The sequence below is a fragment of the Vicia villosa genome, linkage group LG2, assembly GCF_029867415.1.
Source record: "Vicia villosa cultivar HV-30 ecotype Madison, WI linkage group LG2, Vvil1.0, whole genome shotgun sequence".
NCBI lineage: Eukaryota > Viridiplantae > Streptophyta > Magnoliopsida > Fabales > Fabaceae > Vicia > Vicia villosa.
Window position 1 is genome coordinate 125,879,586 of NC_081181.1, and position 26,145 is coordinate 125,905,730.

A 26,145-nucleotide genomic window follows, 5' to 3' on the forward strand; every position below is an offset into this window, starting at 1 on the left:
TGAGGCAGAAGAAAATCCTACAACTGCGAGCTTCCTTTGATGACGATGCGTATGCGTGAGTTAGATCCTTCAACGTGAGTCTTCAACCGAGAAATAAACTCGGTTTGGTTGAAGGTCCAGAACTTGCGAATGATGATGATGATGCCGGAGTTAAACAAAGAAGAATCTTGAAGCCGAGACGGTGATGGTGAATTCTTGGATCTGAAGCGTGGGAGGTGTGACAACGGTGGTGGTGTAGGTTGACGAAGATCAATGAAGGTTGTTACGGTGGTTGAGATGATCGGAAGATGGTTGGTGGTGTTGATGGTGGTTGAAAAAGTTTGTTGTGGTGTTTGGTGGTGGAGAGAAGAATGATGAGAGAGAGAGAGAGAACCGTGAGAGTGAAGAGAGAATGGGGGAGTGGAGTATGAAAGAAAAATGAGTCTCTTCTTGAATTTTGTGAAGGGTTTTGTTTATATATTGATGGTGCAAGATTGGTTATGGTGTGGTTTCATGTAGGATAGCATTCCTCATGCTTAGTGAGCAAGTTTGTATCCATGTGGTAACCATTCTCATGCCTTTCACGTGTACAGCCTTTTGCATGGTGATATGAGGAAATGCTTGGTGAGCCAATGTACGTATAACATGCTGCAGCTGGATAATTCAAGGCTCATGACTGCTTCTTGTACTCCACTCATGGTGCCCTCTTTGCACTCATGCATTTCACATTCTAAGACACCACTTGCACCACTCTTTGAATCATTGCAAAGAGGGCGTGGCAAGGAACTGTTTGATATCAATTTGGACCTCAACGGAAACTCATAGGCCTCTACAATTGGCTTCAAAGTTAGCACGCCATGTGTTTGATCAAATGCATGCGTGTGACTCAGGATTCTGGCTTGTGCTTCTGGAAGTGTGTAACATGGCAAGGGCTTGACTTTGAACATTCATAACTGACTCCATATTCAACCAATTGGCTCAATTCTTGTTTTATTACATAGAGGTCATGGCAAAGAGTGGAAGCATGCCAAGTTTGCTTCCATGGAATTTTTGTAGAGCTCTAAAATTGGCTTGAGATTTGACATACTATGTGCTCGATGAAATGCCAGGTCATGACTTGGTTTGTGACTTGAATTGTGGCCTAGATCAGATGAATTTTCAGCAACTTCAAACCTCAATATCTCTTGATCCGAGCTTCAAATGAAAAAGTGTCCAATTACAAAGTTGTTCTCCTCCATGAGGGGAACAACTTTGATGTTGAGAATTTTTCCAAAAAATGCCATTTTCCACGTGTAAATTGATGATGAAGTGGACTGCTTACCAAGCTTTGAAGTGCCAAAAAATTTCTAAGTATGAAAACTTTCCATTTTTGGCAGCTTTTTGTCAAACTCCTGATTTTATCCGTTCTTTGACTTTTCTTGACTGATTTTCTACCAAAAGTCAATATTTGAATAAATCTTCTGATTTTGACCCAAAAGTCAACTGTTCTGGTTCTCTCTGATTATTGATGAAATTCCCGATTAAATCTTTTCCAGTCAAATCCAGTCAAACGAATGTGTCCACATGGTCAATATGAGAAGTTTTCCACACATAGAAGCCACTTCTGATTAAATGTTGACCAGAAAGTCAACTGGTTGACTTTGGTCAAAGAAAACCTGATTTAAAGAACCAGATGATTTGCAAGCTTGCACTCTTTGATCAACGCCCTGATTTAAAGCAGGGAGACACCCCAATCCAGGAGGACTTCAATGAACAAAGAGTCACATGATTACACCTCAGATCCACACATTTGGTGGGAAACCCTCTGCCGGGAAAGCTTTTTCTTGCTAGTCTTTTGAATAGCACATATGGCATGAATGCATGGGTATGGATTATGACCTAAGTGATGTATGTACATGAATGCAAAGCCTAAGCCAGTTAGAAGTTAAGGGGTAGGACAAATTTGGGGTATGACACACTTAATAATCCGAACATGTTTCTCAATAACACTGACAATCCAATTAATTATCAAACTTCGTCAAAATTAAGTGAATAAATCCTTATTTAATTTAATTAGTCAGTTAATTAAATTCGGGTTGTTACAACTCTCCCCCACTTAAAATATTTTCGTCCTCGAAAATTCAGTCGACACAACCATCTCAACACCAAAACCACGTCCACTCTCCCTCTCGATTCATACCGATACAAAACGTTCTACACTTACGACCACACAAAGCTTCAAAAGATGTCATTCCAATATTCGAAGAAAATACCATGCAAACACACAATCCTTCGATGCGCAACTTAGTAAGTCTCTTCATCGAATAATCCATCTTCATCGAAATAAACGAGCACATTTCATCAACTATCCACACTGACCCAACTCACTTCACAATTACTCGATGCCTCGGCAATCCCGAAACAAAATCCATAGAGATACTATCTCACTTCAACTCGAAAATAGATAATTGTTGCACCAAACGAAACAGTTCCTGACAAATCCAACTCCAATACACAATTCCGGTATATCACTCTACATACTTTACCACTACACATTTCCTCAAATTTCGATACATCATTAATACCATGATTAATACTCAAATCATTACGGTGTTCCTCATCCAAAAATTCTCTTTGTCCGAATTCAAACCATTAGGAATACAAACTTGATCACAACATCTCATGACACCATTCTCGACAATCCAAAAGTTATCACTTTTTCCTTGATTACTCAATATCATCTTGTCAACCAATTGCAAAATCCGATTTCTAACCTTCTCTAATCTTGTCAAAAATATCACAAGTAGGCTTCAACATACCAACTTAACACACGAAGACGTCACTTCCCAACTAAACTCAACTCTCTAAATCGTTCCAACGATTTCCAATTCTTGAATCCTCGACATAACTTTAAAATTATTTCCCATTCAATGCATCGGCTATAACCTTCACTTTTCCAGGATGGTAATTCAAACCGAAGATTAAAATCCTTCGAAATTCTACCCGTATTGTTTACCTCATATTCAACTCTTGTGATCACTCAACACATCAACCTTGATCCAAACAAGCAATGCCTCTTACATTCCAAAACAAACACAGCGGCAAACAACTTCAATACATACATCGAATAATTCCTCTTATGAACTTTAAGTTACCTTGAAGCATAAGCTACCACTATCGATATCTACATAAACACACCTCAACTCGAAATCCCATATCCAAGGAAATTCACTCCTTCCAACTAAAACTCACATTCAGAAAGCTTTACATAACCTTCTTCTCTTTCAGCACCGATAAGACAATCCTTAAATGTTCAACATGATCATCGTCGCTCTTAGAATCAAATATCCTCAAGAAACATTACCTCATAGAACCTTCTTTCTTCTTACTCGACAAACAGGGTAACTCTACGACCATACACTCACACAATGAACCTCTCCTTAAATAATCCTCAAATATACTCTTCAACTTCTCCTTAGTCGCTTTACACGCTACCAAGTTAGTAAGACACGTCTATCTCGTTCAATACGATGTCGTCTCCTATCAACAATAGATTAAGGGTGATCAATCCTCAATTTGTCAATAGATAACCGACAACCATAATGAAACATAAACCACCATTACTAAAATATAATAGTGTTCCTTTAGAACTTGCACTCGAAATCACTTACAACACCGAGATCCACAATCTCTCTTACAGTTACAATTACTTGATTCAACTCCAAACAGTTCATACCTAAATTTATCAACTTGGTCTAACGGGAAACAAATTACATTAATTCTGAAGATCTCTACCAAAGATGCTCAACGGATAATTTAAACACGCAAAAGGAGTGGAAATAAAGCCACAACAGTTGTATCAATAACTATACTTCTATGCATAACAAATAAAACAAGATCCAATCTTATAGCACAATCCAAAGAATGAAATAATGCGTTGCACCATTATCAATAATAAAGCACGTACCTCAGATTAACTTATCCTTAGAAGTAGTCTAACCACCAGACAACGCAAACACTTTTCCTTCCGCTTGCTCCTTCTTTGGTTTATCACATTTGGTACGAACGTGACCTCGCTCACCACAATTGTAACAAGTCGCACTCGAACCAACTCTACACTTAGCAGCTGTGTGACCCAGCTTGCCACACTTGAAACAAGTAGTAACCTATTTCTTACACTCAGAAACACGATGACCTTCGACACCACATCTGTAACACTTAAGTGGAGAAGGAGTCCTTCCCCCACTTAGCCTCTTGACAAAACCAGATTGTTCCTTCTGGTTATCATATGGTTTCCCACGAAACTGTCCTCCTTCTCGTTTCAACTGTAGAAACCTCACTTCTTTCTTTCCACGCACATCTTCTGGAAAATAGTTTCCCAAAAATGCATTACGGAAAAGAGTCCAAGTAACTTCGGTACCTTCTCTTTCAAATCTCCGCACAATATTACTCCACCAAACGTCAGCTTCTTTTGTCAGCATGTGAGTACCAAACTGTACCTTCTGTATATTAGTACAACTCACGACTTGAAAGATTTTCTCAATTTCTCTCATCCATACATGCGCTTTGTCCGATCCATACCCTCCTTCAAAGATCGGCGGGTTGCACTTTTGAAAGTCTCCAAAAGCACGGAACTCATTCTTTCCTCCATAACCGGCATTCTCTTGCGGCGCTTGTCTGATCGCACCAGTCCACCTCATCATTGCCCCAACATTAATGTCAACATTCCTTCCTGCAGCCATCGTCCTAAACAACCAAACAACCAGACAAAACAGTATCGATCGTGTCAGATACACGAATCAAATACAAAAGGATAAAAGACATTAATAACCTTGATCAACTGGTCGGCCATGCTCTGATACCACTAATGTAACACCCCTTTTTAATACCCCAAAATATTTAACATATACTCAGAGAATAGCATGCATATAATTCAAAAGGGCGTCACATCGATGTTTTAAAAAAAACTAAAAGCCTTTAAAAACTGACAGCATTTATCTATACAACACAATACACCTGGTCATTTTAATAACATTTAATATAAAATCACAATTTAACCTGGATATGCATTTACAGCGGAAAATATGATACTCATGTGATTCATAATGATTCATGTCCCATACCATGATCATACATCGACTAATGGTCTCAATTCAACATAAGATAAAATTCGAATGTTTGGCTTATGAGCCTCTCAAAACGACAAGCAACCAACAAAAGTTCACAAGTCATAGCATAATACATGAGCAAATATAACATGAGTTCAATACACCTAATCTACCCAGTGTTACATGACCAGAGCATCGACTCACTACCTAGTCTCCAATAACCAAGGAAGAACCTCCGGCTAGGTCACACGCGGCTACTAAACTCCAGGACCTGCATGTTGCCAAACGAGGGCAACATTAAAACAGAAGGGTGAGAATACGAACCATTATGAAGAAAGTATAACGGAATACAATGGTTAAATCAACACTTCAAGTAATTAATCACACTATTTATAACCATGTAGATAATAGTAATCAACCCATATTTCACATGTTATCAAGTATACAACAAACTTAAAGAGTATAATTTTTCAATTCTACTATTATATTCTCAATTTACATACACAACCATAATTATCACATATTCACACATTTAATCAAATATGTATTCAAACCTCACTCGTTTCAATTATCAAACTCATACACATATCATAACTACATCAACTTCACATATTCAATTATCGCATAATTTTAATGTGACTCAATGCAAGATATGTGACGCTATGCATGTGGTACCGAATTGTGAACCCAAAGTTTCACCGCCTCCCGATTCAATATCTAGAATCTAGGCCACGCTTCCGATCTGGACAAGACCAAAGCCCACCAAAATGTAAACATATAGTTTACCGCTTCCGATTCACTTTAGAATCTAAGCCTCGCTTTTGTTTCAAAGCAAACCACCTTTGTTTCAAGGCACACCATGACATGAATGTATGTACAATGTTAACAAACATATGCAATTAAGATCATCTCATCAATCTTAACTTATCGCATACCCATAATAATTCAACTATATGAATTATATATCAAATTGTACACAACATTCACAACACATTGATATCAATCCACATAATAGAAACAATATTCAATTATGATTCACCAAAATACAATTAACACTAGCAAACCATACTATCTCACGTTAATTCATATCGTAACAAAATATAAGAATACACTTCTAAACCAAGTATCAATTCATTAGTATTTGGTCAAAATACAATTACGGTCAACTTTCCAAAATACCATAAGTTACCGACAACCGAATAATCAATTTCAATACTTATTATAATCCAATCAATTATACTTATTGAAATTAATTCAACTATTAAGTAAATCAACTAATTAATAATTACACTACATTAGTTCCAAGTTTCTAATTCATTTTCTATTCCAAAAACTAATATTTAATATAAAAGATATTTAAATCCACACTGTTTCGGTCGGTTCGTAAAATAGCACAATTTCAATAAAATAACACTACCACATTAATCTACTAATTAAACTTAGCTACCACGTAAAGTTTCATCAAATTCTAGACAACTAATTATACCGCTTAATTCGGCTATTTCGATCGAACGGAACTACTTTGCATTTCATTTTGTTTTTTAACTGCTACTGTTTATCAATTCAATTATTCTAATGTCTTCAATTTATTTCATTTCACAATGGTAGTCCCATTTCTATTATATATGCCCTTAAATATATATGCATTAAGTAACAAGATGAAACATGGAAACATCACATGTATGAACCGAAACAAAACGAATTAATAGCACAACAAAATATCAAACAAAATATTAAAAAAAAAAGGAATAATCCACTGTACAGTTGAAACAAATCTTAATTTGGAAATCCGCAAACAAAACAAGGCAATAGAAAATATAAATAAAATAGAATGATAGGATTCTCCTTCATTATCAAATGGTTACCATTTCCTCATTCTGTTTCTCAAATTTCCACTACGCACAATTATTATTCCTAATTCAATTTTTAGTTTCCATCATTCTATGCTTGCACAGTATATGATTCGACAGCAACACAAGCAAATGTTTTTTTTTTTTATGGATTTCAATAAACAAAACCCCTACTAATATTAATCCATCCATTGACCCAATCATATTAACCCATAATAATAGGGATTCTCCCCCTTACCTCTTCAATGTGCTTCAAACCCTAGCTTTTGCCCCTTGTTGTTTTTCCCCTTTCTTCCTCTTCCTCTTCTCCAAAATGAGCCAAAGTTATGATACCTCTACCTTCCCAAACCCTTACTATATTATTCATATTGGGCTTAACCCATATAATTCCACTTCCTAACTAATTAGGCCAAATTGATGAAATAGAGTAGTTCAAATAAATAATTATGCTCCAACAAATAATATTATTACCCTTAATATTATTTTCCAATTAATCCAATTAAAACCGACTTTATCTCAATTAAATAAAAATCCGATAATAATATTATTTCTAATATTATTTCTCTACATATTCCACTTTATTAATTCTTCAATTAACCGAGTAAATTTCAACTTCACTTAATAATCCGAACATGTTTCTCAATAACAGTGACGATCCAATTAATTATCAAACTTCGTCAAAATTAAGTAAATAAATCCTTATTTAATTTAATTAGTCAGTTAATTAAATTCGGGCTGTTACAATTTCCAGTATCAAATGCAACAAGAAACCACGAAGATGGTGTTCCATCAAAAACATTTGCAAAATACAAACTGAATTCCAAATAGTCATCATCAATATATTGAACAAAAAACACAAAATCAAATTGAAGTAATAGAAAATGAACAAGTGATTGAAAAAAAACTCTTACTATCCAAACGAGGAAATCTGGTAGGTGGATTTATCGGGAGAAAATGTAAGAAGTTTCTGATCAATATCACCGCCGTCTGCGAGGCGGCGATTGTGAAACATGCGGTCTATGTGGGCCATAGCAACGTAATATTCACGAGTACCCTTGTCGGGTAGTTTATCAATGCCGAAAAAACCATTGAGCGGTTCGGAATAACGATGGTGGATGTCAAACCCGATTGAACTTGAACCATAACTTCTATATGATTGTGAAATTAAACATAATAATAATAATAACGATAATAACATTAAATCCATGAATATGTTGATGAATTGAGTTGAGTTGAGTTGAAGTTTGCTATAATTTTTTATGTGAATATGTGATAGTGTTCCTCAAAATATCTATGTATATGGTTGAGTTGAATTGAGTAATAGTGTGTTGGCTTATTCTATGTAGTGATATCATTTATTTATTTTTATTTTTATTTTATTAAGTTTTTCCTAATTCTCCATTGATTCACTTTACTTGATTTTGTATGTTCTAACGGTCTTACATGGTCACATGATTTATGCAATGTTTTTCTTGTTTTTGGATTATTGATACTGTTAGGATTATGGAATGTGGACACCCTCCGCACTTGATTATAGATTGTAGAATCTAGGGAGGGAGGGAGAGAGAGAGATGTAACAAAATGAATTTTACATCTATTTCTAACATAAATGAATTTTCAATTTATATACACTTCAACTGAAACTCAAATGAAAGACAACTAAAATTGAAATGAAAAATACTCGAATCGGATTACATTTAACACAATTCCTTAATTCATATCAAGATTAAAAATTAACAACACCAATTTCATCCCTCAATTTGATGAAATGTCCAGTCTTGATTGTTTTGGTCAGCACATCTACAGTATGCTTTTGAGTGCTACAATGAATAACTTCAAGCACTCCACTCTAAACTTGATTGCGCAGAAAATGGAACTTTGTGTCAATGTATTTGCTCCTTCCATGTAGCACTGAGTTCTTGACAAGACTTATGGTTGATTTTTTTGTCAATTATCAACCTTACTGGTTTGTCCACCTTGAATTTCAGTTCATGCAGCAAATTCATAAGTCAAACGGTCCGACAAGCAGATAATGCACTAGCCTCGTACTTTGCCTCACAGGTTGACAATATAACCACTTATTGCTCTCAGAACACCATGAAATGTGAGCTCATACATACATATACATGTATCAAGTGGTATTTCTTTTGTCTACCCTGTCTCCACACCAGTCTGAGTCTGAATAGCATATCAGCTGAACATCACTTATCACACCAGATGGAAACATAATGCCATGCCTTAAAATTCCTTTTACATACCTGAGTATCTTGACTTCAGCTTGGTAATGTGACCACTTTGGCTTACTCATGAACCTACTTACCATTCCAATTTCATAACATATTTCGGCTTAATGTTACACATATATCTCAGAGAGCCAACCAACTATTTAAAAGTTGTAACATCTACTTCCTCACCATCAACATCCGAATCTAGCTTATGGTTGTTCCTAGAGGTGTGACTGCAGGGTTACAATTCATCAACTCAAATATCTTCAACAACTCAAACTCATACTACAGTTGATGCACAATGATTCTCTCATCAGAGTATAAAATCTCCATCCCTAGAAAATATTTCATGTTTCCAAGGTCAGTCATATCAAGTGTATTCATCAACACCTTCTTGAACTTATTCGTCTCATTGATGCAACTTTATGTTAGCAAATATCATCTACATAAATGCACACCAAAATCACATTGCTATTAGAGGTATGCTACACATACACACCATACTCCATTTCATATTTTATAAACCTCTGATGCTTGAAAAATGAATCAATTTTCAAATTCCAAACCCTTGAAATTATTTAAGTCCATATAAGGTTTTATGTAGCTTGTACACCACCCCTTCTTTATTCTTGATCACAAATCCAAGGGGTTGTAATACATACATTACTTATTGCAATGGATCATTCAGAATTGCAGATTTTACATCTAAAGGTAGCATAGGCCAATTCCGATTTGCAGCTATAGCAATCACCAACCTTATTATTTTACGTCTAGCTACAGATGCAAACACTTTAAAGTAGTCTAAACCAGATTTTTGTATAAATCCTCTAGCTACTAACCTTGTTTTATGCTTGGCAATTGACCAATATGGCTTCAACTTTATCTTGAAAGTCCATGTCATACTGATGGCTTTCTTGTTCTTTAGCAAGACAGTCAATTCCCATGTATTATTTTCTTCAACCGCCTTAAGTTCTTCCTTCTTGGCCTTCACCCACACCTTCTTCTTGAGAGCCTCGTCAATGTTGTTTGGTTCAACATCCACCGTCATTGCACAATGAGCAATTTCATCTTCATAGTCAATCTCAGTATCATGCAGCAACTCGAAGTCTGCAAGTCATCTTGGTATCTTTCTAATTCTCCATGGCCTCTGAAACCACGCAAGTTCACCTTCAGAAGCAGGGACAACTTCTGAAGGTTCACCTTTATAGAGGTCCTTATACATGGGGTTTAGAAAACCCTAAGAGGCAGTAACTGCTCCTCCTTAACTGAGGGAGACTATTGACTACCTATTTTCTAAGAAGTCGTTGTATGACTTTGTTAGCGTGGTTGACGTCTAAGTAACACTATTGCCCACGTCTTTGCTGAAGGCGAGCCAAATGCCACATAATGGTCATGTTTGGGCGATGCCTCCCAAGGCAAGGAGGCTTATCCTAAGCATGACCATTATGATATTCATACACAATGATGCCTCCCAATACTACAATTTACAATTCAAATAAAGAATAATAAACTCTTCTTACCCATATTCATACACAATGAACTCTAACCTACACGCAGTTTATTACAAAAAAAGGGACTCCTCCCCATTTAGTTAAGATTAAAGTTGATCTTACACTATCACTGTCTGATATGAACCACCAATTGGACTAAATAAATCTTTATTTCAACCACCATAACACTAGAAAGGAGGTCAATGTTGAGTATTATCATTTGTTGTCGGCGATGATGAACATGTTAACTTCACACATGTAACTATAAAACGAAAATGATTCGAGAATCATGATCTCAATACTTAGTCAATACCGCTCTTTCGGACCTATCGAGTTAGACTTTACGGTAATTAGTTCTATTGATGTTATTTGTTCAAGCTTGATTTGTTCTAAGGTGTTTGATAAGATCGTAACATATATGTTTGAGCAAGAGAAAAAAGTAAATAATTTGTCCGATGTATAATCTTATTTGTATTTAATTGATGTTTGAATTATTCAAACTTATATGTACTTTATGTTTACCATCTAACATGTTCATCAGGTTTAATGAAGTTTCCAAATTATGTTTACCATCTAACATGTTCATTCGGTTTAATGAAGTTTCCAAATTATGAGTATTTGTTATGGGTTAAACTATTTTAAATTCTAGAATGTAGATACCTTAATAACATGATTGAGATTCTTGAATTCGGAGGATATATTTGAATTATTTAATTATGTTCTCCTTAACATATATTTGTATAACTAATTTGCAAAAATTTGCATTGAAGTTCTAAAGAATAAAAGTGAGTTCAAGTAACTACAATATAAAGAAACAAAATTTTAATCACGTGGTATACATGGAGGGAATAGATTGAGTGGCTTTACTATTGGGAGCTTCTATGGTGAAGTTACAAAAATGATAACTTTAAAAAAGTCAATTGGAAACGGATCTAGTGTTGCATGAGGGATATGTAACTTTTATTCTTTGGATTAATCTAACAGTGGATTTTTTTTGTTTTATTTATAAAAAAAAAATTAATCATCATCTTCAACCTTTAGTCGGGTCACTTCAACCCAGTTTAAAGCATGCAATCATCATCTTGTGTTCATCATCTTCAATTATATCTCATGAACAAAAAATTTGAAAATCACCAAATCAACTAATTAATTCACAAATTATATACCGTTGGAACTAAAATTTCACCATGATTTCAAATATGTATTCAAAATTTCAAAACAAGCCATGAATTTGACAAATCAAAGAAAAAAATTGCGTGAAATTCGAACACAAACACGCTCAATCAGACTTGGTTATAAGGTTTTATGGAAAACTAATTATAGAATCAAGTTTGTGGTGAAATTATGCTTTTAATATTGTATTCATTTGCTTGAAACAGTTAAGATTTGTGATTTTGCCATTTTTTGTTCTTGAGTTCATGAGAGCTCTTTAACAAAAAATTCGAAAATCATCAAACTAATGAATTAATTCACAAATTATATCACTACAAGAAAAACTTGAATTTGCCAGGGGCTAAACCCCTCACTAAAGGCAAAAATCCCTCATAAATACAAAATTTGCGAGGGGACAGCTCCCCTAGCAAAACAGGGGGTCGCAAATTAATTACCGAGGGGCTTTACACTTCGTTAATTACCCACGTGCAAATCCCCTCGCTAAATGCTGAATGAATTTTCTCCTCTGCCACACACAAACGTAGGCAACAGCTAGCTGTGAGGAGGCGCGCAGACTGTGTCAGAATATTTCCCAGGGGATAAGCCCCTCGCTAAATCCTATACTTTTTGTTTTGCTTGGGGTTAAGCCCCTGGCAAAATGTCGTCCATTTAAAAAAAATAAAAATTTATCAAATCATAAAAATATATATAAATAAAAATATATAAATACAATTAAATTAAAACAAAATAATTATATTAAATATATATAATTTAAATTAAAACAAAAATTAATATAATATATATAAACACAAATAATGATAAATATACATCACTTATTTATATAATTTGAAAAAATATTAAAAAAATTATTTATATATATTATTTCAGAACCAAACAAACACACAAAACAAATATACACTGCTATAGTTTACACAAAAGATTTTCTCCAAGTTCCAACAAACCCAAACTGTTGCAGTTCTTCAAGGAGGAAGGAATTTGTCCACTCAATCTATTATTTCTTAAACTCAAAGCCACCACACTAGAAAGGGCACCCACTCAGATTGGAATCTTTGCTGCATATAAGGGAATCTAAATCTGAAAATCTATTATCGAAAAGAAAGAGTGCTCCTGCTTGCAATAAAAAAGGAGGAATGGAACCTTCAAGTTGATTTGAACTTAAATCTATAAAAGGACTGGTGTTAAACTTGAGTTCTAAACAAATTAAACACTTAACAAAACAATTAAATTTATTTACCTGAAAAATTGTTGAGATAATATTGTGTGAAATCTGGATATGGTTCTGAAAAAGAAAATGGATTATTTTTGAAGGAGAAGGAATGAAGAAATACTGAAAATGGTTGAGATGAGACGCAGCAAGGAGAAGAAGAAACGCAACAATTAATAAAAGGGGAAGCGGTGGGAGTGGGCGAACTAATTAAATGTGATTGATTAATTCCGAAGTCAAATGTGGCGTGGGGGACCCCCTCGCTAAATGCAACATTGGTAATTGAATCCTGCACGCGCAGTCTGCAAACTGACATGGGGACAGAACCTAGATTAATTCCGAGGGGCAGCCCCTCACTAATGTCTGAAGGGAATTTTGGGAGGGGTGTCCCCTCGCTAATTTCCATCATAAATCTGCCAGCTATTTCCAATCTTAGCGCCAATTCAGTTTGCTAGGGGATGCCCCTAGGAAATGGTATTTTCAAAATTTTAATTTTCCCTCTTTTATTTTAGCGAGGGGTTACCCCAAGTAATATATTTTTTTTTGTTTTTTCAGATTTGAGTGTTGCGAGGGGCTTTACCCCAAGCAACTGTATTTTATTTGTTAGGAGGAATGCCCCTGGGAAAATTCCTTGGCAAATTCAAGTTTTTCTTGTAGTGTATACTATTGGAATCAGAATTTTATCATGATTTCAAATATGTATTCAAAATTGCAAAATAAATCGTGAATTTGACAAATCGAAGTAAGAAAGTTGTGTGAAACTCGAACAGAAACACACTCGATTCGGCTTGGTTATGAGGTTTTATGAAAAACTAATTATAGAATCATGTTCCTGGTGAAATTCCGCTTCTATTGGTGTATTTATTTGCTCGAAATAGTTAAGAATCATGATTTTGCCATTTTTGTGTTCTTAAGTTCATGAAAGTTTTTGAACAAATTTTTTGAATCAAAATGAAAATGAAGATATATGGATATACAAGATGAAAATTAAAATTTGGATTTAGATGTAGAAGATGAAGATTAAAGATTTTGATCTATAAGGGACACAGAGGATACACAATAATGATGTGCACCATATAATCCTACGTGTTATTGACTAAGTCAAAATTGAAAAATTCTAAAAAATACTGTTTTTTGATTGGTTAAATTTATGAATTCACCAAAAAAGTTATTTTCATGACTTCACTTTAGAATTCTCCTTTACTATTTGATAACTTTGGTGACTTTAGTGTAATTGAAAGGTGTATGAATGATTAAAATAAATTATTTTGATGAGAGATGATGTTTGGTTTAGAGAGAGATAAAGTTACCAAAATCACTGGATGCCAAAGTCACCCAAACCTTGTCTGGGTATACAACTATACATGCGCTTACATTATTTACAAACCCTATCAAATCAATGTGTGTGTTTGGTTCGAGGTAGAGCGAGGGGAGGGGAGGGGAGGGGAGGAGAGGAGAGGAGAGGGGAGGAAATATTTATAATGAAATGTGTTTGGTTCAATTTTTAGGAGGGGAGCAAAATCCTTCCAAATGACATTTTTCGCGTCCCCGGAATTGAGGGATTCGGAGGGGAGGAAATATGAGTTTTAATATTAATTAAATTAATATATTTATTAAAGAGTGAAGACCAATTTTGGTCCCTCACAAATAATACACAAGTCAAATTAGTCCTTCACAATAAAATAGACCCAATTTAATCCCTTATAAAATCTAACCGAATCATATAAGTCCTTATGTTAATATTTTTTTCAAACCGGTTTTTTCCTAGTTTTAAACCGTGACTGGATTGCCACGTTGGATTTTATTTTATTTTCATTTTTAAAATTTTTATTTTTAATTTCATGTTTAAACAATTATAAATTAATAATATAAAAAAGCCAAAATTGTTTCTTATAAGGAATTGAACTCATGCCCATGTGGTTAATCTTAAACAATTCTAAATTTAAAATAAAAAATACAAAATTTGTATCAATATGGTCTGGAACCTATGTCTCTTCAGATTAAATGACAGTCAATTTAATAAAATAGAAATTGATTTGTCTATTTGTAAATGATAGTCACTTTACTAACAATAGAAATTGATTTGTCTAGTTGTTATTGATAGTCACTTTACTAACCGTAGAAATTGATTTGTTTAGTTGTAAATGATAATCACTTTATTAACAATAGAAATTGATTTATCTAGTTGTAAATGATAGTCACTTTACTAACAATAGAAATTGACTTGTCTTGTTGTAAATAATAGTCACTTTACTAACAATAGAAATTGATTTTTCTAATTGTAAATGATAGTCACTTTATTAACGATAGAAATTGATTTGTCTAGTTGTAAAGTGAAAATCATTTAACTTGAAGGGACTTAGATTTGAGACCTCAAAGGTAAAAAATTATGTATAAAATTTGTTAATATTAGTAGAAATCATGAAAATTATTTATTTAAAAATTACTTTATAAGAAATAATTTTGCTTTTTTTGATATTATTCATTAATAACTGTTTAAAAATAAAATTAAAAATAAAAATTAATTTAGTATTTAAAAAATAAAAAATAAAAAAATCCAACGTGTCAGTTCAGTCACGGTTTAAAAGTATGAAAAGAACCGATTTAGAAGTATAAAAAAACCGATTTGAGAAAAATATTAGCAGAAGGACTAATATAATCCGGTTAAATTTTGTAAGGGATTAAGTTGGGTCAATTTTTTTGTGAGGGACTAATTTGACTTGTGTAATATTTGTGAGGGACCAAAATGGATCTTCACTCTTTATTAAAATATCCTCAGTTTTATTTTATTATTTTAAAGATATATTTTTTTCATGTTGCTGCTTTTCTTTTTGTGATTTTTTCTCTATTGTTTCCATCAACTTATTATAATTATTCTTTAACTTCAAAATTTTTTTTATTTAATAAAAATTATAATTACTGCGATTTTTTGTTTTTTATTATAATTTATTTTATATATTCAAAAGTTGTTATCAACGCATACGCATAGTTTATTTTTTATCGAGAGTTATAATACGAATCAAGTGTATTCAATTTTTTTAATATTATGCGATAAGTTATGACTTTTTAATCACTCAATTATACAAATATTATTTCAAAAAAGATATTTATTAAATTTTCACCTTTGAATATCATATCACTTGTATAAAATTACAAGGATAAAATTGTAAATTATTAAAATTCCTCTCCTCTCATAAACCAAACATATTTTTAAACGAAATTCCTCTTCTCCTCTCCCCTTCTCTCGTTTGAGAACCAAACATATATAAGTACAAAAAACTCTCTCCTCTCCCCTTCCCTTCCCTCCATTAAAATCCCTCTCTCCTCTCCCTATCATTTGAACCAAACACACCCGGGTGTTTCTGCAAAAATAGTACTAATCTAAATAATACAACACCTAACATCTAAAGGTATGCTCAAAAAATGGCCAAAAGCAGAAAATTGCCACTGTAAATACAAAAGCAGGTTTTATCTTTAATGAGTGACTAGATGGTATTATTTCAGGACCATTAGACTGGTTAGATGTTCTTTCAGGAATCACAGCCATAGCAGGAGAACCAGTAGGAGCGTCCGATTGGTCAACAGGTAAACTCGAGAGTTCATCATCATAACCTGATAATAACATAACATAACATCATTTCTCATTTAACAATAACTAATGAAGAAGTAAAGGACAAGATGGTATATTCTGAATCATAATGAGGTGATTTGCACTCACAGTTGGATTGTCTCCAACCCAGAGTCATGTTCTCGCGATCGAAGACTATACGGTAACCGGTCATGAAGTTTTCTGCATGAAAAGAAATATAATGAATATCAATGTTGTAATTATACTTATTAAAAGCTTTAATTCGGTTATAATACTCACGTCCAATGATATCCAGATCGTTGGTTTTCAAGACAGCCAAACAAAGAACACTGTTGTTACTATCCTGAAATGAATACAAGAAGAAGCGTTTATGAAGTTAAGAGGGGTGAAAAACATTATATACCAATTTCAGAATATAAAAGTTTCTAGTAACTAGCCGTCATTGTTGGTTTCGTGACAAAATAATTGTCTCCGCCTTTCATCGTTAGGTTAACCGTGGGAACTTGATCCGTCGTCTGGTTTGGGCTGCAAACAAAGTTGAAATTATAACTACATTGCAACTAATACACTTTACAGTTGATTACAATAAGTGTATCATACGCTTTATATGGTGAACATAACGAATCATAACTAACTTGTAACTAACTTCAACAAACTCGAATTATATCTAACAATAAGTTCTGGGAAATCAATATGAAATGGAAAAAGAAGAGAATTCTCTTAACGCTATAATCACCTGATGTTATAGCAGTACTCAAAGGGAAGCTCATCAGATTCAGAAGCTGAATGCCTCTGTAGTTTAATGTTTGAATCAAACTGCAAAAATAATATAAAAGTTTTAGAAAGAACTCAAATGACATGAAATGAAACTCTAATTTCCTTGTTGAAAAATTATAATTAGTTAAGAGTACGAGTACTTACACTTTGAGTAATTTGCTTATAAGCTGGGTTGTTTAGGTGTGTAAATGAGGTTCCAGTGTCAAATATTGCATTGAACTCGAGATCAGCAACATTTTCTCCCACAATAATTTGGGTGACAGTGATGTTGTAAGTTGAACTGCAAAAAAGTGTTCATGTTAAATAAAACTTCAAAGGACACATGGTCGTTGAAGTTTAGAATTTGACATGTTTCAATGTTTTGCATATGAGTGACTATTACTAGTAACCACTTACTAGAATGGTGTTTTTCCTTGGTCCAAACTATTACTATTATCCCCAAATGTGATTCTTCCAAAACCATCATCACGAAAACACATTGAAAAAGAATTTGAAATTAGCCCTTGTTTGGCTAACACACTTGGAACAGATACATCACTCATTCCTAATCCAAGCAAGCCATCTGGAGCAGCCCAAGTCAGAAAATCACCAGTCTGTACTTGCCCACAACTGCAACATATTCAATGACAAATACAATTGTAAAAAATCAAGACCAAAAACCAAGATGTATGTTGATTCCATAACTAAATTCGTGACCGAAATTTAGATAATTAAAACTTACCCAAGCGTAACCGTCGGGTTAGCCTGTTTAGTTTGATCACCACGATCTGTAATTAGATGCAACACATCTTCCACCAAGAAACCAGAAGTTGAAGTATTTTCTGATAGATATTGAACTTGATATGGACAAGTGCCACCAGATGAAGAACAAAGTGCCGGCTGCTCACAAAAGCTGCTATTGCAGGCAACATTTTTACTACTGGATGATCTACTATTATCATACATGTTAAACTCAAAATTCTGCAAACAACAAAGAAAGTATCATTAAATCTATATTTCTACCAAAAGATAGTAGAGATATTATCATATAGACCCAAAATTTGTCCTAGTTAACCGTGGCAAAATAGGACCTCATCAAATGTTTAATCCACGAGCCTCCTCCAAAATTTTGAGACGGCTCTCGATGTCGATATTATAATAATAATATAAGATTTAACTATATTATACCTGTCCTGATGATGTATGTAGACCAGCAGGTAGACATTTGGTACAATTGCAAGGTAGCCAGAACAAGTCACTTCCAGTATCCAATGCAACAAGGAACGATGAAGACGGTGTTCCAACAGAAACATTGGCAAAATGCAAACTGAAATTCAAATAATCATGAAGAAAAATAAAATGAAATCAAAGTAACAGAAAATTAACAAGTGATTGAAAAAAAAAAAAAAAAACTCTTACTATCCAAACATGGAAATCTGGTATGTGGAGTTATAAGGATAAAACGTAAGAAGTTTCTGATCAATATCACCGCCGTCAGCGAGGCGGCGAGCGTGAAACCCGCGGTCTCTGTGAGCCATAGCAACGTAATATTCACGAGTACCTTGGTCGGGTAGGTTGTCAATACCGAAAATACCCTTGACCGGTTCGGAATAGCGATGGTGGATATCGAAACCGAATGAACTTGAAGCATAGCTTCTATGTGATTGTGAAATTAAACAGAATAATAATAACGATAATAACACTAAATCCATGAATATGTTGATGAATTGAGTTGAGTTGAACTAAATTTTTGATGTGAATATGTGATGAGTTTTCCTGAAATATATATGTACTATGTGTTATCGTTTGAGTTGAATTTACTAATAGTGTGTTTTGTGCATGTGGAAAAAAAATGTTGAAGAAAGATGTCCGTGTAAAATTATGAAACGTTCAACTAATTTATGATGAATTGTTGCATGGAGGGATATGGAGCTGTTGCTTCTCTCATGCATGCCTATCTATCTTGCCCTTATATATCAACCATTAGATTATCATTTCTGTATTAATTTTTTTATTTTGTTTTATTCTTCTTAATTTTTCAATTATTGGATGGAGCATGAGAGAAGGGCAGAATGTAATAAGCACTAGGTGATCCATTTCCATTGCATGGAGAAGATATCGTATGTATTGGTTTAAGATTGGTCAAAAGTGTTTTTTGTGAAGCGAGATGGGTGGGTCCCGGAAATACCACGGTTGTATTGACTTCTTCAATGTATTCATATTATTTATTATTTATTTATTTAATTAATTAAAATTGGTGAACTAAGAAAGTTTTGCTGATGGAAATCGGTATTTTATCGGTATTTTTGGTGAACTAATATTATTTTTTTCTTCTTCTGTTTACATCATCATTTTTTGTAAATAGTAGTTTTAGCCAATTTTTTATTCGTTTTGTATATTATATCTTAATTTATTGTATAATGATTTTCAATAATAATATTATTAATTTCTTATACTATACACTATATTATAGATGTTAATACAACAATTAATCAATATGCATTATATATATATATATATATATATATATATATATATATATATATATATATATATATATATATATATATATATAAAACTTTAATGAAAAAAATAAAATTAAAAATAACTCTAAAGTTTAAAAAATAATCATAACCAAACAACTTTAACTTAATTTTAAAAGCTCTTATTTTTAACTTTAACTTTAAAGTAACTTTTAAGACTTAAAAAAGTCGGGCCAAACGAGCTCTTAATTTTAAAAGCTCTTATTTTTAACTTTAACTTTAAAGTAACTTTTAAAACTTAAGATAAATATTATATTATAAACAAAAAAATAAGTTTAAAAATTTGAATGAGTAATGTTAATTAAAGATTAATAAAATATAATATGGATGAAATGAATCTATCTATATATATATATATATATATATATATATATATATATATATATATATATATAGTAGCTATGTAAAAAAAACATAAAAATGCAATAGTTATTCGTATTTTAGGTAATTCGATAAGGATAGATTGTTGGTCATATACAATTGTTATTATAAAATCACTAATAACTAAAAATATTTAAATAGAAATATTTATCAAATCACCTACATGATAAATTTAATATGTTTGATAAATTTATAAATATTTTTTTATTAAAATATAAAAAATGTATTATGGTGATAGTGATCCGTAAAAATAATGAGTTTCAGTGATAAAAATTACAAATATTATCGTATATGTCAATTCTAGTATCTAAGAATTTGCTACAAAACTTAAAACTTAAAACTCTAGCATCCTTAATTGAATTAAAGGATAAAAAATGTATTGTGGTGCTAATGACCCGTGAAAATAGTGAGTTTCAGTGATAAAATTTATAGGATTGGTAAACAAATGTTATTTATTTTTGAAGTTATTTTTTCATTCATAATATATGTGTAGCAACCTGCCCTAAAAATTAAGATTCTAGAGTCGCCACCTATTCTGAAGGGCGAATAGGGAAACCCTACGCAGTTAAGAGATCGGGGTAAGATTATTATAATCAGGTCGAGGGAAGGTGTTAGGCACCCTCAACCCTTTCCTAAGGTTTGTATCTAAGGTTAAGGCTTATGGCTAAAATATTTAGGATAATAGCTAACGAAGTGAAAAGGGCAAAATTGAGATTTTAAGTGAATTGAGATTTTAGGGAGGGGGACTCGCCTTGGTTATCCAAGTGCCTACGTACCTCCTTAGGGAGGATCAGAGTCTACGTACTTCGGGCACATGGTTGTACGCCTTTGAATTAGTATGAGGTTGTTTGAAGGCTTTTTGAATGGCCTATCGTAGTTTTTTTAAAATGCGAAGTTCGAAGGTATTTTGAATTACCTTGTCGTAGATTTGAACATCGCAGTATTGAAGAGATGAACATCCGTAGTGTCGTGGTTTAGTGTGTTTTGAATGTTTGGCCATACAACCCTGATTTAATATGTCACCGTTAGTTGCGATGATCAATAGGTTTGATCATTATAGTTAACGGATTAAATAATGTATTACTGGTTGCTCTGATCGATAGATTCGATCGTCACGGGCAGCAAATGAAGTGTATTTTAATTTATTTTATCTCTTGTCTATTGCGACTAATAGATTTAGTCGGGTCGAGAAGAGAATTAAACAAAAGGATCAACCAAATTTTTTCTCGTCAATGCGACTAATAGGTTTAGTCGGATCGAGGAGAAAATTATATTAATCCCGAAGTAATCGAATAAGAATTAAGGTTTTTGCCAAATGGCAGTGGGATTGGGCAAACCCTAATATGTTGATAGCCTTTATAGGGTTTTTTTGTAATTTATAATAATGGTTAAAATTAATTAAATAAATTAAATCCATATAATCGAAATAATCGGGCAAATATTCTAAGCCTAATCCTAATTTTATTATTTAACCTAATTATCAAAATTAAATTATATGCACATTAATATATATATATATATATATATATATATATATAATTAAACAATTGTATAAAGATGGTCCTTCTTGAATGCGCTGCATTGGATTCTTGAGCAAGCTTATGCAAGGAAAATGATCAAAAGTTAGAGGAAGACGCTGGGTATCGAACCCAGGTCTCAAAGGTTGAGAGTCCTTTGCACTTACCACTTCAACTGCAACGATTCGTTAAACAAGAAGCCAAGCGAATTAAAGAAATAAAAAACAGAATTAAATGGCACATTCAACAAAAGTCAAACCGTGGGTCCCTTGCTTCGCTGCTAACCAATGAATGATGGAGAGAGAGAGAGTTGAATTATTGATCGTCCAATGGCAGTCGTGCACGCGTGGAGAGAGTTTTTAAAGGGTCTGACTGGCCAATGGTTGGTCACGAAAAGGCCAAACGTGCAATCCACAAAATCCCCTCTACTGTTCATCACCCCCAACCTAATTACCTGTGAATTTAGCTTCAGACTTTGTTACGGAAATACCTGCGGAAAAACCTTTGATTTTCTACAAACATTGAAACTCAAACGTAACGCGTTAACTATGCAAAGATCATGCCCAGATCCACTAAATGAGACTTCCTGAACACGATGATGGTGCTCGTTCTGCTTAAAAACATTTGTAACTACGAACACGAAAAGTTTGTGTTCTCATGCCCTAACAATGGTGGATCGAGAACCATGCGTTAGAGCTTCGAACTAATGATCCAAACCTTTCTTAATCTGTTTCAGAAACTCAAATAAACCATTATTGGAGATCAAAACGCACAGATAAGCAAAATACGAATATTGAAATATGAGTGCAAGTGATGAACATGGTACCTCGGTTCCGTACGCTAAAAGGCTTTATTCTTGATTTAATCTTACCTTTAGACGCCTCAGGGGAGAGATTTGATACTTGGAATTAGTTAAGCAGGGTTGTGCACAAAAGAACTTTTGTGCACTAGTTTCCTTGAAGTTTGGAGTTTTAGAAACCCTAATGTTCTTGCTCCTTTTCGTCCCCCCCCCTTTTCTTATGAATTATTTTAGAATATATATGGCCTCATTAGGGTTTCCTTGGGTTTGGACTTGAGTTTTTTTGTAGGAGAAATTTTGTTTGAAATTTCAATAGTTTCTTTCCTATTTTGGATAAATTCCTTCCTTAACTTGTAACCACCAAATTTCCTCAATTTGCATCTGAATATATTCCCAAGATTGACTAAAAATATAAGACCATACATATCTTTCATATTTGTTATTATTTATTTAATTAAGTTTTGAATTTATTCGAATAAATTTCAAAATAAGATAAATAAAAAATAATATAACTAAAGAGTGGCATTATGGGCCTTGGATAAGCTCATGATCATGTTTCAAAACAAAAACTTAGGCCCATTAGTCAAAATAATCAAACTTGCTCACTTTGCATTTTATGCATTCTCTCAAAATCGCCCAACTTGTGCAACTTGTATCTTGCTCAAGTTTTATCATTTTGAGGTGTTCTTGGACTTTATGGAAAGCTTAAAGAGTTCTCTAAATGACCCTTTTGGTTTCATCTCAATTGGAGCTTCCATACTCAAGTTATGAGCTTTGACCCAAAAGGTGTTTTTCGTTGACTTTTTGGAGGACCTATAATCCTTTGCACCATATCTCCCAAATGAAGCATTTCTGGCCTTGGCTTGTGAGAGACAAAGTTGTAGAGAATCAAGTTTCCTTCAAAATAGGCTTTAGTTGGGAAATTTTTGATGCTCCATGTGAAAGTTATGACCAGTCAAAGTTGAGTTGACTTTCTCCTATAAAAAACCTTAATTTGAACCTTTGCATTTGTTCATTTCTGAGTTTTTATTGATGGATCATGATCAACCTTTGATCAAATGATGGATATAACCTCACATACTTGATATTGACCAAAAATCTTGAAGTTTGGCTGTATTTCGACTATAGTTGACTTTTAGGTCAGCATAGTCGATTATTGATCATCTGAGCCATTGAACGAGTAAACTTTGGAATAGAAGCTTGACTTTTGACATGGAGATGCCTTGAGACATATGAGATTCCTTGAGGTTCATTTGAGGCCTCAGTAATTCAAACTCCTTTGATAAAATGCAAACTCTAATTTTGAGAGGCCCTCGATTAGGGGAATGTTGCTTGAATAAACCCTTGAACCTTGAATCATTGAAGATGAAATGAAAGGGGCAAATTTTGGGGTATGACAATATGAATCCATATATACACTACAAAGAATGCGTTGGAATTGTGGAATTTTTAAACCAATTTACGAGGGTTTTTGACCTCCTTTTGTTGTTTTGAAATCAATTTCCACATATAATTATTAGGGGTGTTCATGGGTGCGGGTCGACCCACAAATCCGCTAACCCAAACCAAACCAACCCATAAATTACCCGAACCAGTTCATTTACGGGTAATACCCAATCCAACCCACAACAACCCATATAGTTTTGGTTCGGGTATTGGGTTTGAGTTTTGCAACCCGCGGACCCGTTGACCCAACCCATTGGTGTGACATTAGAAATTTCTTATTTTTTATTATTATTTTAAATAGAAATAAAAAATTATTATCTCAGTACTAACCATAATTTTTCCAAAAAAACTTTAATACTACTAGATCAATAAGTTTACGTAATTCTAATCTAAGACTAAATGTTGTTTCTTATTTTCTTTTGTATCATTTCCAACTTGCGTATTTTATAAAAATAATGTGTCTTGTAGAATTTTATACTATTATCTAGTGTTATGTCATGTTGATGAATATTATTAGATATTATATGATGTGCTTCATCTATTTTGTGTGTTAGAAATGAATATAAATATATTGAATTGTGTTAAAATATTTTTAAATTAAAAAAAAATTATTATTCTTTAATTTGAAACACAACCCACGAACCCAACCCAACCCATAAATGAACGTGTTGGTTCGGGTTGGTTTTGATAATGAAATTGTGGGTTGGACTGCGAACTTAACTCATTGAAATTTGAACGGGTTGGATAACGGGTTAGGCCAAACCCAGTCCAACCCAACCCATGTACACCCCTAATAATTATGAACACATTATTACCTTGTAGCTCTTAAATTTTGAGAATTTCTTTACCCACCTCCCTATGGGGGTCACCCACAGTGAAATCCCCCATTTGCCCCTAGGGATGTCAATTGCATCTGTTAATGGGGATCCCTGTGGGGAATATCTGTGCGGAGATCCGAAGTTGGAGATTTTTTTCCCCGTGGGGATGGGGATGGAGGGAAAAGTTCCCCCGATAACACTTTGGGGCGGGGATTGGAAAAGTATCCTCCGTCCCCGTGGATTCCCCGACTCCGACGATATATTTTAATTTATATATTTTATATATTATATAATTATATAATTTTACATGAAAATTATTAATGTATTAGAAAATGAAGAGTCATTAGAAGTTATAGATTTGTCACACATAATCAACCACTTGCGTTGGACGACATCGGTATTGTTGTAGTAAATTAGTGGAAGCACGGTAGCAAGTTATGTTACTATTTATTTATTTATTTTTACATAAAAAGTATTAGCAACATCAAGTTCTTTTGCTTTTTTTATTTATTATTGATGCAAGATGTATTTTTATTTTTTATTATAAAATAAAGATGCAAATATATGCGTTTTAAAAAATACGGAAAAAAAATAACAAAATACTAGTGTCATATTTTTGATCAAAAAGTGTAGAAATTTTCTTAAGATTCGATCTCCGTGGATATCCGTGGGGATCTGTGGGGATGGGGATGGGGGGAAATATTCCCCCGTGGCGGGGATTGGAGATGGAGATGGGGACTAAATTTGGGGGCGGGGCGGGGAACGGAGAAACATCCTCCGAACAATATCTGCCCCGTTGACATCCCTATTTGCCCCTGCTTCGGAGATGCATCTCCGAAGTAATTTTTTTTTTTATTTTTTTTACTTCGGAAATGCGTCTCCGAAAACACCGTTTTTTTAGTGTTTTCGGAGATGCATTTCCGAAATGCATGAAAATTCAAAAAAGGGAATATTTCGGCAGTTCATTTCCGAAAACATATCTGCATATACAATTTTCCCTCCTTCACTATTTCATCATTTTTTCTCCAAAATTACTCCAAAACTCAATCAATCTCCATCCATTTTTCGTCTCAAAATCATGTTTCAAACCGTTGATCACGTTAAAGGGAGCATAGAAAGCTACAATTTGAGGTAAACATCTCTCATTTCATCTCCTATTTCACTACATTGATTCAACAATTTTCTGCCGAAACCTGCGATGGTTCGGAAGTTCATTTCCGAAATATGTTACCTAATAAATTTCGGAAATGTACTTCCGAAATAAGCCCTGGCAGTAAAAAAAACAGTT

General features: G+C 33.5%; 2 protein-coding genes across 2 annotated transcripts; both read right to left on the reverse strand.

Moving 5' to 3' along the window:
- Window positions 1-9,808: 9,808 nt before the first annotated feature.
- Window positions 9,809-10,189, reverse strand: LOC131649952 (uncharacterized mitochondrial protein AtMg00820-like). The gene has a single exon (XM_058919695.1). It carries the CDS (start codon window positions 10,187-10,189, stop codon window positions 9,809-9,811), a length of 381 nt encoding a protein of 126 aa, XP_058775678.1.
- A 6,146-nt stretch (window positions 10,190-16,335) lies between these two features.
- LOC131649954 (aspartyl protease family protein 1-like) lies at window positions 16,336-18,891 on the reverse strand. The gene is made up of 10 exons (XM_058919696.1): window positions 18,773-18,891; window positions 18,542-18,680; window positions 18,096-18,334; window positions 17,771-17,983; window positions 17,519-17,654; window positions 17,334-17,413; window positions 17,035-17,122; window positions 16,877-16,940; window positions 16,727-16,798; window positions 16,336-16,620 (listed from the first exon to the last, which is right to left on the reverse strand). Exons 1-10 carry the CDS (start codon window positions 18,889-18,891, stop codon window positions 16,406-16,408), a joined length of 1,365 nt encoding a protein of 454 aa, XP_058775679.1. The 3' UTR covers window positions 16,336-16,405.
- Between the last annotated feature and the right edge of the window lie 7,254 nt (window positions 18,892-26,145).

Excerpts from the sequence above, each read along its gene's own strand:
- LOC131649952 (XM_058919695.1), bottom strand. The coding sequence starts at position 10,189 with ATGACGGTGGATGTTGAACCAAACAACATTGACGAGGCTCTCAAGAAG.
- LOC131649954 (XM_058919696.1), bottom strand. The coding sequence starts at position 18,891 with ATGGCTCACAGAGACCGCGGGTTTCACGCTCGCCGCCTCGCTGACGGC. Across the intron at positions 18,335-18,541 it reads TACATACATCATCAGGACAG|AATTTTGAGTTTAACATGTA; the intron begins GTATAATATAGT and ends TGTTGTTTGCAG. Across the intron at positions 17,984-18,095 it reads AACCCGACGGTTACGCTTGG|TTGTGGGCAAGTACAGACTG; the intron begins GTAAGTTTTAAT and ends AATATGTTGCAG.